At 37.9% G+C, this 12,912-nt stretch overlaps 1 protein-coding gene across 3 annotated transcripts in view; it reads left to right on the forward strand.

Moving 5' to 3' along the window:
- The window catches only part of GOLGA1 (golgin A1), a 59,077-nt gene extending 46,287 nt beyond the window's left edge, over nt 1–12,790 (forward strand). For all 3 annotated transcript variants that reach the window (XM_074211591.1, XM_074211593.1, XM_074211592.1), the window contains exons 19-23: nt 4,893–5,051; nt 6,553–6,612; nt 7,363–7,533; nt 9,562–9,648; nt 10,428–12,790. In XM_074211591.1, the coding sequence (XP_074067692.1) occupies nt 4,893–5,051; nt 6,553–6,612; nt 7,363–7,533; nt 9,562–9,648; nt 10,428–10,508 (558 nt within the window). In that variant the 3' untranslated portion in view covers nt 10,509–12,790. The remainder of the gene's footprint in view (nt 1–4,892; nt 5,052–6,552; nt 6,613–7,362; nt 7,534–9,561; nt 9,649–10,427) is intronic.
- Nucleotides 12,791–12,912: the final 122 nt, after the last annotated feature.

Raw genomic sequence — 12,912 nt, forward strand, 5'->3', positions numbered from 1 at the left:
TTTTTATCTTCAGCCTTAATACTTGTTTATTTTTTTAAATTGTCAGAACTATCATGGCCCATCATTTCTCTTTCTGCTCCTGATATAAATATAAATGAAGAGTTCAGTGAGATTGATTCTATTTCTTGGGGGAGATGAGGAACTTGGCCTATATAGAGACTTAAGACCAGTTTTAATAAAAGTGAATGTATTAAGGAAAAAATAGTATAAGCTCCTTATGGGTAGGGATTGTTTTAGTTTTTGTACTTGTATTTCCAGTACTTAGGATATAGGTGCACTTGATAAGTGGTTATTTAAATTGATTAAAGACACTATAGGAATATAGATATATAGATATATTAATATGATCTGGGAAAACAGTTAGGACAGCTAGGTGGCGCAGTGGATAGAGCACCGGCCCTGGAGTCAGGAGTACCTGAGTTCAAATCCAGACTCAGACGCTTAATAATGACCTAGCTGTGTGGCCTTGGCCAAGCTACTTAACCCAATGCCTTGCAAAAAAAAAGAAAAAAGAAAAAGAAAAAACTTTAAAAAAGAAAAAAACTTTAAAAAAGAAAAACAGGAATTAATGTGGAAAAGTGAACTAACTGTTCATGCACTTTGACTCAGGGATCTTACTCTTGAGTATAAACTCCCAAAGAGTTTCGACAGAAAGGAAGTGCCTCCATTTCATAGCAGCTCTTTATGTCATAGCAAAGCAATGCAAGTGGAATGGGGCACCATATTGGGAAATGAATGAACATTATTGTAGCTACTGTGGAATAATATTGTACCATAAGCAAAAGACAAATAGGAGAAATTCATAGAAATATGGGAAGATTTGAATGAACTTGTGCAGAACTCTAAAGAAAGCTGAACAGGAGAAATATAAAGTGGCTACAGTAATGTGAATGAAAACAATAAAAAACAGCTGATATGAGATTTTTTTTCTTTTGGTTTTTGCAAGGGAAACGGGGTTAAGTGGTTTGCCCAAGGCCACACAGCTAGGTCATTATTAAGCGTCTGAGACCGGATTTGAACTCAGGTACTCCTGACTCCAGGGCCGGTGATTTATCCACTGCGCCACCTAGCTGCCCCTGCTGATATCAGATTAATTGTAATAGTCCATCTAGATCCCAGAGAGCAGATAAGGACTATTCCTTCTTGTAGAAAAGTGTAGGCAAAGTAGAATTGTGATTACAGTGTCAGATACAGTTACTTTGTTAATCTGTTTTGTCTCTTCTTTAATTGCAGGGGAGGATGATCCATTGAATCCTAGCTGGGGGTAGGGGTTGGTGTATATCAGAAGTTGACTACAGTGTGGGAAAAAGTAGTCATTAATAAAAATGAACCATGCCAAACTACCTTTATTTTTTTTTACAAGGCAACTAGACTCAAATCAGAGGAATCTTAAAGTTTGACTCTGGGCAAGTCACTTGAATCTTCTCAGCTCCATTTTCTTCATCTATAAAAATGAGAATGTTGAGTTTCAAGATTTCTAAAATTCCTACTAATTTTGAATCCATAATCCAATCAAAAATTAATAACAGTTTGATGTTATCTTGAAAGGTCACTAGGTATAACCCAAGAGAGGAGTATTCTATTTTTTTTTTTTTTTTAGGTTTTTGCAAGGCAAATGGGGTTAAGTGGCTTGCCCAAGGCCACACAGCTAGGTAATTATTAAGTGTCTGAGGCTGAATTTGAACTCAGGTACTCCTGACTCCAGGGCTTGTGCTCTATCCACTGCACCACCTAGCCAACCCAGATAGGAGTATTCTTTAACATTTTTATCTGTGACTTGAATAACAGCAGAGTAAGCTTGCCTTCCAAAATTGCCAGTGATGAGAAATGGGGAGAGAGAACTAACTTAGGTGATAGAATTAGTATCCTAAAAGATCTCAATTTAGAATCTTGGGGCAGTGACACTTAAAATAGGAATAAAGGTTAAATCTTAAAAGAAACAAAAACTAATGTGAGCTTAAAGCACATTAAAAGAGGCATAGTATCAAGACTTATGTGCCAGACTTGTAGTTCTCTGCTTTGATTTGAACATATTTGGAGTAATGTTTTCAGTTCTGTACCTGCATTTTATAAGGACATGGATGGTTTGGAGAATATCCAGAAGAGGTTGATGGACCTGAAGACTATACCATTTGAGGAGTGAATAGTGATATTTAGCCTAGAAAATAGAAGACTTAAGGAAGGACATAATAGCTTATTTTAGGTATTCAAGGGACTATTATATTAAAAAGGGAGAAGACTTACTCCTCAGAATCCAAAATGATGCAAAGGGTAGCTTCAAAGTGGCAAATTTGGGTTTGATGTGGGGAAAAACTTATTAAGCAGTAGTCTTAAGGGAAATGAGTTGCCTTTGACTGTAATTGATTCCTGCACAATGGAAAAATTCACATCAAGAGTAGATGACCCAGTGTCAAGTTTCTTTTCAGTTGTGATTCATTTTGAGATATACGAGGATCTTGTTAACTCTCCAAGGATTATTCCTAATGTGATTCTATGAAATTTATACCTGTTTTTACACAAATAATTAAGGCTTGATGCTTCAGGAATAAGCATTTATTCCATGTCCACTTTGTGTCAATCTCAGTGCTTAGCGCCAGGACACAAAAAGACTTTGCCCTCAAGGCACTTACATTCTACTAGAAAATACAATATGTTCACAGCTCAGGAAATACAGTATGTCTTCAAAATAAGCACCCAGTGAGTAGGGAGTGAGAGAACTAGATAAGGCCTTTTGAAGGAGTAGTACTTAAGCTGAGAGTCATGAATGTGGCTGCTCCCTTCATTGGGGCAGACCCCACACAATGCACACTCCATCACATCTTTTCCATAAATCTTGCATAAAGTGACCAGCCATTGTGGGAAGACTTGATCTAGTTCTCTTCATATTTCACAGTTACTTTTGCATCATTCAGGCTATCCATTTGTTCTCCCTTATTTTTTGCTACATGATCAGCCTACATGTGCTCAGCACTGTCATTTCATGTCTCTTGTTACATGGATATCTCCATAAGCAATATCCTGTGGTCTGCTTAACCTCTGCCACACTGGTCCTCCTGTCCCAGGGGTGAGGAGCCAGACTGACCATACTTCATTCCCTCCTGCTATGCTTCTGACTCCCTGAACAGTGCCTTCTCTCTCCTTCATTCCAAGGCTTCTGTCTTGAGCTGTCTTCTCTTGCTATAAAGTATGTCTTAGTCATCTCACCTGCTCTACTAAATTCAATTACTACCTCTGAGATATTGCAGATCTAATATCTAGCCATCTCTGGAGCCCCAGTCTTGCATCACAGACAGCTTATTACCTGGATTCCTCATAGACATCCCCAAATCTGTCTAAACAGAGATCATTGTCTTCCCCCCTCTCCTCAAATGATGGGTTTTTAAAAACCTCTCTATATTTGTTGAAGGCATCACCCTTAGATACTCAGATTCATAACCTCTAAAATTTTATTTGCCCTCTCCCTTTCCCTCAACCCCAATAAAGCTGTGTCTTTTAGTTCTATTTCCTTAACATCCCTAGTGATTATTTCTTTTTCTCCACTTCCAAGATCCGAGTTTAGGTCTTCATTACTTCAGCTTTTTAGTGTCTTCCTTCTTTAATCTGTCCTTCACACAGGTCTTCCTAAAATGGCCTTCCTAAAGCAGAAGAAGTGTAGCCTCATGATTTCTCTGATAAAGAAACTCCAGTGGCTTCCTCTTGTTTCTACAGTAATACAAACTGCAGGCAATTTACATTCCCCACTTTAGCATGTAAAACCTTTGACAAAACTTCCAGACTCATTTATTTAGACTTAGTTTACATTACTTCTCATCCATACTGATGTGTTCCAAACAAATTGGCCTATTTCCAGCAAATTGGCCCAACTTGGCAGTCTGTTTCCCTTCTTGCTGCTTTGTAGTCTGCCTGTTCCTAGAATATGCTCTCTTCTGGGATTTGCATCTTTGAATTCCAGTCCTCCTTCAAAGCTCAGATTATGGGCCAACTCCTGTGGGAAGCCTTTCCTTAACATCTCCCCTTTTTCTTTTCCTCAGATCATCCGATATAAACTTAGCTGTTTGTGAGCTGTAAATTCTTGAGTTTTTTATTTTGTCTTTATATCCACATCATCCAGTCTAGTTTTTTTCACATAGTAGGTGCTTTAATTAATCATTGTTGGCTTGATTTATGAGCTATTATAATACTTGCAATCCTTGAGCTGGAATAGACAGCCTGCAATTGGACAGCAACCCATAAATCTATCACTGCTTATAACTTCAAAAAGTATTTGAAATGGAGCATGATCTGACCTTGGGGTTAAATAGAAAGAGGATAGAAAGCTAGATCATCTTTAGGAATTTTAGCAGTGCTATCAGATAAATACTGTTAAAAATATTAGGCAGGTTAACATTACAATTGAAATTACAATGTATGAGGCAGCTAGGTGGCATAGTGGATAAAGCACCGGCCCTGGAGTCAGGAGTACCTAGGTTCAAATCCAGTCTCAGACACTTAATAATTACCTAACTGTGTGGCCTTGGGCAAGCCACTTAACCCCATTGCCTAGCAAAAAAAACTAAAAAGAAAAGAAATTACAATGTACCTTGATCCAAACTGTTATATCTTTGGGGTAGGTTCATTCCTACTTATTTTGTGTCTGACCTATAAAAAATTGCCCATTTAGTTTCTTTTCTTATCTGAAATAAACCCCAGCTCTATATCTTTGTGCCTAGAATTGGAATTTACTTTGATTGGCCTTCCACGATTTGTTGAATCAATTAACAATTCGAGGTGACATTTCTATATATCTGAGGGGAAAAATTTCGAGGTTTATTTTTGTACCTTTTCTACCTAAGAAATAAGCTCAAGACTAATAGTAAGAGAGGCATTGAAATGTGCTTTCTTCACCCTGACAGGTAATTGTTTATGAAGAAACTGCAAAGGAATTGAGTGATGATTTATACCCACTTTCAAATGATGAAAGAACATTGAATGGAGAAGTGGATTGTATTGATATGGTACAACTACAAAAAGAAAACCGAGACTTGGAGCAACAAATCATAGAGAAAAACAAGGTAACAAAGGGGCTCTTCTCACAATACCAGCTTCCACAAGTCATTCAGCTAGTCATCTTTAAATGCCAACTAAGAGTTGGGCATTGTATTAATTCACTAAGGATATAACTATAAAAGTGAGATAGACCATGCCTAAAGGAGCTTACATTCTACATTGGACAGCAATATGCCTACATTAGAATATTCACAATATATATAAAGTTAATTACAAGGTAATTTGCGGGTGGAGGGTGGAGAAGGGCAATTAAGAGAGAAGCATTTGAGCTGAGCTAAGGATCCTAAGAGGTGGTGGTGAGGAGGAAGTATATTACAAACATGGTGGATTTCATAAGCAAAGACAGAGATGGGACATGGAAGGTGATATGTGAGAAACAGAACAAAATTCATAAGTTTGTATGGAAGGAAATATTGCGTAATGAAAAAGACACAGTGGAGAAAAGGAGGATACAGCAAGGTTCATAGAGGATTTAAAATGCAAAGTTATGAGTTTTTATCTTATCCTTGATGTAATTGAGTTTTTTAAATTTATTTATTTTTTAATTTTACAGTTTTTCCCCTAATCTCGCTTCCCTAACCCCACCCTCCACAGAAGGCAGTCTATTAGTCTTTATATTGTTTCCATGAGAGACATTGAGCTAAATTGAATGTGTTGAGAAAGAAATCGTATCCTTAAAGAAAAATAAAATAAAAGAAATAGTAAAATTACATATTAAGATAACTTTTTTTTTAATTAAAGGAAATAGTCTTTGGTCTTTGTTCAAACTCCACAATTCTTTCTCTGGATACAGATGGTATTCTCCATCGCAGATACCCCAAAATTGTCACTGATTCTTTCACTGATGGAATGAACGAGTCCATCAAAGTTGATCATCACCTCCATGTTGCTGTTAGGGTGTACAATGTCCTTCTGATTCTGCTTATCTCACTCAACATCAGTTCATGCAAATCCCTCCAGGCTTCTCTGAATTCTCATCCCTCCTCTTTTCTAATAGAACAATAGTGTTCCACAACATACAGACACCACAATTTGTTCAGCTATTCCCCATTTTATTGCATTTCTTTTGATCTTGGTTACAATGGTTATTTATCTTGGTTACTAATTTCCAATTTTCCCAGCAGTTTTTATCAAAGAGTGAGTTCTTATCCCAGAAGCTGGACTCTTTGGGTTCATCAAACAGGAGATTACTAAAATCATTTCCTGCTATTGCACTTAGTTTATTCCATTGATCCAGCACTCCCTTAAACAATACCAGACAGTTTTGATGACTGATGCTTTATAATACAGCTTTAGATCTGGTAGGGCTAAGCCACTTTCTTTTGTACATTTTTTTTCATTAAATCCCTGGAAATAATGAGAGTTTATTGAGGAGGAGAGTGACATGATCAGATCTATGCTTTAGGATAATTCCTTTGGCAATTCTGTGAATTGGAGAGGGAGAAGACTTGTGGCTGGATGACTTCAGAAGTCTACATCTCTGATGCTGTGACATTTATTCCTCAGACTATAAAGCAGCTGCAGCAGAGAATGTTGGAACTCAAAAAGACCCTCCAGAAGGAGCTGGTGAGTGATCATCCAGATGAACTGTCATGACTCAGTTGGGAGGAATGTACAGACAGATTTATGAATGCTTCTCTGGTACTTTCTTTCTCCTTATCCATAACATCCCATTCCTAGAACTTGCCTTTGTATCATCTTCTGCCAGCCATGTTTGCTTTGAAAGGAGTCTTCTTTTCCAAAAGGTAGTAATTCCTCCTTAAAAGGAGCATAGCAGGGGCATCTAGGTGGCACAGTGGATAGAGCACCGGCCCTGGAGTCAGGAGTACCTGACTTCAAATTCAGGCCTCAGACATTTAATAATTACCTAGCTGTGCGGCCTTGGGCAAGCCACTTAACCCCACTGCCTTGCAAAAACCTAAAAAAAAAGAGAGCGAGCACAGCAAATTGGCATTAACCCTGAATTTGAAGTCAGAACCTAGGTTTGAATCCCAGCTCTGACCCCTTACCACTTGTGTGGCTTTGGGCTAATCACTTCCTATTTTAGGGGTCCTATTTCCTCTTCTGCTAAATGATGGATTTAGAGCTGTTAATCAGCTCTAAAATCCTGTATCTTAGGAGTCAACTTTCAATTTAGTCCAATTATTTACTTCACCCCTGTCTACAGATACTGATAAAGCATGGGAGGAAGAGCTTAAAACTAGTTTTATTTTCATGCTGTTTGAGAAATGTTAAGACATCTGACCTACTTAGGATGGAAGAAGGTAGCACATTTCAATGTTTTTCTTCACCTTTTCTTTTTTTTTTCTCTTCCAGAAAATTCGACCTGAAAATGATACCTTTGAAGTTAGGGAGAAACCCAATCCTGAAGTGCCTACTGCTTCCACAACTGTCACCAATAATTCAGACTTAAATGATTCTCGAGAGATAAATTTTGAATACCTCAAGCATGTGGTTTTGAAATTCATGTCCTGTCGGGAATCAGAGGTAAAAACACTGGTTTCAGTTTGCCCTAGATTTTTACTCCTGTATGAGTTTTCACCTTGAGGTCCCCATGACCTCCTATTTCTGTCTGTCTGTCTCTCTCTCTCTCATCCTTAGGTTTAATAACCAATATACCACTTAGGAAATGATATGGAGTAGAATTTAACATGTTTTCTAACTTTAAATTCAGCTTTTCTTTTCACATAATAATCATAATAGTTCATTTTTATAACACTTAAAATTAAATGTAAAAGGTCCTTTTGCCACCACAGTTCTCTTGAGTTGGATAGGACTAGTATCATGCCCATTTTATAGCTGAGGAAACTAAGCTTTGAGCTCATCGCTGATCACACAACCAATTCCTAGGGCCAGGGTTCTAGCCAGCATCTTGTAACCACAAGTTTAGCTAGCTTCTTTGCCTGTCCCATTAGCTCCTGCTATCTATGAACCAGACTCATAAGAACCCAAGCTTGTAGCTGCTCTGCTAACGAGGCAGTGGGCACCCTTGCTTAAATCATTTCATATCTTTTTGAAATTTAGTTTCCTCAGCTAAAACACATAATACACATTTGCATACATGCATGCAGACATTTCTTTTCCTATTGGACTAAATACAGCATGAGTTTTTCCTGTCTAGTTTATAGGACATCATAGAGCAGTCTATAAATAGCTCCTGAAAGGGACAGATATTAATGGAATGGTGATCTAATGAAATAAAACATCTTTTTCTGTTTTTAGAGAAATGTTTCTTAAAATTTTGCAGGGACGGGGTGGCTAGGTGGCACAGTAGATAGAGCACCAGCCCTGGAGTCAGGAGTACCTGAGTTCAAATCCGACCTCATACACTTAATAATCTAGCTGTGTGGCCTTGGGCAAGCCACTTAACCCCGCTGCCTTGCAAAAAAAAACCCATAAAAAAATTTTGCGGGAAAAATATTTTAATGAAATTGTACATTTTATTTCAACATATACATTTTTCTTTCAATGAGATCTTATTTTAGGGGGTGCCTAAATTCAAAGATTCGATTATATCTTACTTAAAGGTGCCTGGTATTCAGGCCAGTGCTCTAATAATAATCATAAGAGCTAGCTTCTGTATAGCCCTTCCTTTGTACTAGTTACTGTGCTGAGTGCTTGACAGTTATTGTCTCATTTGATCCTCACATCAGGGAAGGGAAATGCTATTATTATCTACATTTTATAGATGAGGAAACGGAGGCAAACCGAGATGAAGTGCCTTGCCCAGGTTCACAAAACTAGTGTCTGAAGTCTGATTGGAACTGTGTTCCTTCTAAGCCAAGCCTAGTATTCTATCCAGTGTACCACTCAGTTTGCCTTATGAGTATCTTTCACAGTTATACCTATCTCATGAAATATTTTTGAAGATCAAATAAGATGTGAAAATGCTTTAATAGCACACAAGAGCCATATAATGTTAGCTGCTTTTGTTAGTGGTGGTAATAATCATTTTCATTATTACTCTTATACCTACACTGACATTTTCTTCTGTCCAAACATCTTGTGTTATGGTTACGACCCTGAGTGGCAAAAGCTATTCTGTGGTGCCTGTGATCTTGCAGTACTGGACTGAAGGAAACAGATACAGGTCTAGTGATGGATTACGAGGCTCATTCCCAAAAAGTCACTCACTGGAGAATAAAACTTTTTTTGGCCACACCCCAAGATCATTTGCTTTCATGTGAAAGTACAGAATACCCAAATTAGCATTCATTTAGTAAGCATAATGGCCATTCATTGCTATTGATAGAAAAGTCTGGAAAGTAAAAAAAAAAAAATTTTAATGTTTTTGTTAACTTGGAATATCATCACAAATTTTGACCACAAATTTAGTAATCTTATTAGACCATAGGCTAGGCATAAAGGAGTTGTTCCCACTTTGGCCATTGCCACATGGCAGTCCTCCTAAGTGGAGAGCAGGTATCTAATGAGATTATCTAGGCAGCTCCTGCCCCACACCTGTCCCACCTCCCCAGGTCCTGCTTGGAGTAAGCAACATCTGCTCTGTTTCAGGCTTTTCATCTCATTAAAGCCGTATCTGTGCTACTGAATTTTTCACAAGAGGAAGAAAACATGCTCAAAGAGACCTTGGAGTATAAGGTAGATCTTTTTGTTATTCTTCAGATCACTGAAGGAGAGTAAAATCTTAGATGAGAAGAGGTAAAACTGAAGTCAGATGAGTCAGTGAAAAAGGCTAATATGGATCTGTTTAAAGATTGAATCTGGAAGAGTAAAAGAAGGCTTTCCAGATTATTTGGGTGGTGAAAGTCCCTGATAGGGATTGTATTTCCTGATTCCTTTCTTACCATTCTTAAAATCATAGTCTCAACAGAAGAGACTTCAAATGATCTAGTTCAGTCTTATGTGATGCTTGAATCTTCTCTACAAGGTCCCTGATAAGTTTTTTCCTATATTTTTTACTGAACAGGTCAGATTTTTTTTAAAGGTCTGTCTTGTCAAACTCTTCCTCTGAGTAATTCAGATAATGGAAGTAAGGTCTGGTTCTGGGTCATTACCCAGACATAAGCATTATGTATTATCTAGACTTAGGAATTCTACGACAATTCTTTAAGAGACTTGTTACCTAGACCCTTAAACAAGGTAGTTTAGTGAGAGGAAGCCTCATTATAGGTAGAAATAGCTGATCTCTAAGGTTCCTTTAAACTATTCAGTACTATGGCAAATAAAATTCAGTCAACTTAAATTTAATCTGAAGTCTCGCTTAGGAGCAGATGACCTGTGCAGACCAAAGGAAGCAGTGACAAGTTGCTATAGCTGTTTCATCTTTTACAGAGGATGAATGGCCTTTGCAGACTATTACATCCTTTCCCCCATAGTCTTTATCCTAATCATGTGTTGCTTTTCTTTTAAAATGATAGATGTCATGGTTTGGGTCCAAGCCATCTCCCAGAGGTAGCATTCGGCCATCCATCTCGAATCCCAGGATACCATGGTCTTAAAAGAAACCTGAGAATGGAAATTCCATGTGTAGCCACTTTTTCTATGAAAAGAACACAGCACACCAGTCTGGGTGGGTTTTTTAATCACTGTAATTGCAGTATTTTGTACAAGCTTTGAAACATTGTTTACAAGACAAATAATGGTTAGAGCTTCCTTCATTGCAAACTGACAGTCACAAAATAGGGCCGATTTCAGAGATTGGGCCAGTTTTGAAAGGAAGAGGGTACTTTCCATGGACTTTTGTGGATGGGATGACAAGTAGCTAATGGGAAATTGCTCTTTCACACAGTGCTGCTATAAATCCCTACCTTGGGCCCCAGAGGGTTTGCATGTGGATTTCTCTAACCCCTAGTGCTAGCACTTCAGAGTTGTAACTATTAGTATCTGGCCAGAAGGCTAAATGTCACTGGACAGCTAGTGCTGTGAGGGGTTCAAGGGACTGACATTAGTGGTACAGGATAACCTGATTCCTCCAAAATGCATCTTACTGAATTTCCCAGAACCCCTATAAGGCCTCACATGTTTTGTAAAGACATTTCCTGGCATTTCTCTCCTAGTGGTTTTGAATGCCAGGGAGGGGAAAATACTAAAATGCCCTTTAATACCTCCCACCAATTCCTGAAGCTAGGTATGTCCTGACAGAAGATGATGTTTTATGCCTTGGGGGCTGATATTAGTCAGTGAAGGATATGCAACTTTCTGGAGGGATCTCGTTTTACTTTTCTTAAAGAAAAAAATATTTAAAAAGGTGTTAATACAGTACTGAATATACTCAGTTGCCTTTTTAAACTCATACATGTCTTGTACAGGTTGCTGGTAAACCATTTTAAAGCATACTTTTTAAAGCCAAATTTGCTTGTAAACATTTTTTTTCTGTCTTGCAGTTAGTTTACTAGTGTTCTTAGAGACAGATCAGAGCGGTTAAAGGAAATGCCTTCCACCCTAGATTCTCCATCTTTCCCCCTCCAATTTCCTGACACTCATGGACAATTTTGAGAAATCAGTACCAGTATCTTATATGTAGCAGAAACCTGGATTTGCTCCCAATTCTATGCACAGTTGAGACTGAGTAGAGTAAGGATAGAGTAGGTACAAAATATGTTGCCCCTTCTACTCTCAGGCCACAAGCCCCATTGGAGATGGAGAACTGCAGCACACCCTCAATTGCCTTGTATGTGAAAAACACTAAGCCTCCAATATGTATAAACACTACAATTATATGTAACATATATAGGATTTGCAAAGCTGGCTCCTTTGAAATGCTCTGGCTGTGATTACTAGAGACCATTCTTTTTACCAACTATTTCTAAGAAAAATTCAACATGTGTTCAGCATAGTAGGATCTAAAAATTCATTTGAAAAGTTATTTGAGAACCGTTTGTAGCTCACTCAAGGCTTCACCTTGAGTTAACCATTGACTTAAGTTGCAGGACCATATAAACATGTTTTCCAAGCCCTTTTTTCACCGAATTGTTATTCATTCTTGCCAGCATGGGAGATGTTTTCACAGCAAAATAAAGATTTACATTATTTTGCCTAAATTCCAGAATGTACAGCAATGCTTAGTATTCCGAAAGAGGAGCACAGCATCACTCTCCCACAGTTCAGTGACAGGTACTATTCAATCCTATCCCAACTTTGCTTCTCACTCAAGGGGAGGCTTTTAAAAGGATAAATTCTCACCAGGTCTGTGCACTGAAGTATTTCCATGTACAACATGAAGACATGGTTGAGGCATTTTTTTTTTCTGAGCACAAGGAAATCTACACAAAACTGTTTCTTTTATTTCTTACACATTCAGTGTATGTTCAGCATATTGCCCAGTGGAAGGGTAAAGGAACTATTAAGATGAAGTTATGATGGGCAAGTCTGAACAGCTAGGTCTCAGCTCTAATACACCCCAGACTGGAGTCACAGGATCTGTGACTTCCTGCCCGAGTCATCTGACCACACAATCTCCCTCCCTTGGTGCAGGATAATTATATAGTTTTGGGAAGCTACTAGGTCCCTGGGTACTTAAGTATTTTCAGATTGAATTAAAGATTATCTGCATGTTGATTTTTTAAAAGATTGGTGTAAATATATGCTGACTGGACACACTTTTGACATGTATAGAAAAACAAACTACTCTGGTTACACATACATCTATGTATAATCCTTTAAGGTATGAGCATTGGCGCTTGGTCTTTCCCTTCATGTTGTAAAACATTCATTGTATTATGTAAAGCTCTTGAATTCATTTGTGGTGCAATAATTTTTTTGATTAAAGCTCTTAAATCTAGTTTGTGTTTCTGATGAGCCATTATTAGCTTTGTGACCTTGTAAAGTCACTTAATTTGAAACTGCGCCTTCTCAAATGAAATTGGACTAGATGTCTGTAGCAGTACCTTCCTGCTCTAAAAC

This window comes from Macrotis lagotis, chromosome 1 (assembly GCF_037893015.1).
Source record: "Macrotis lagotis isolate mMagLag1 chromosome 1, bilby.v1.9.chrom.fasta, whole genome shotgun sequence".
Taxonomy (NCBI): Eukaryota; Metazoa; Chordata; class Mammalia; order Peramelemorphia; family Peramelidae; genus Macrotis; species Macrotis lagotis.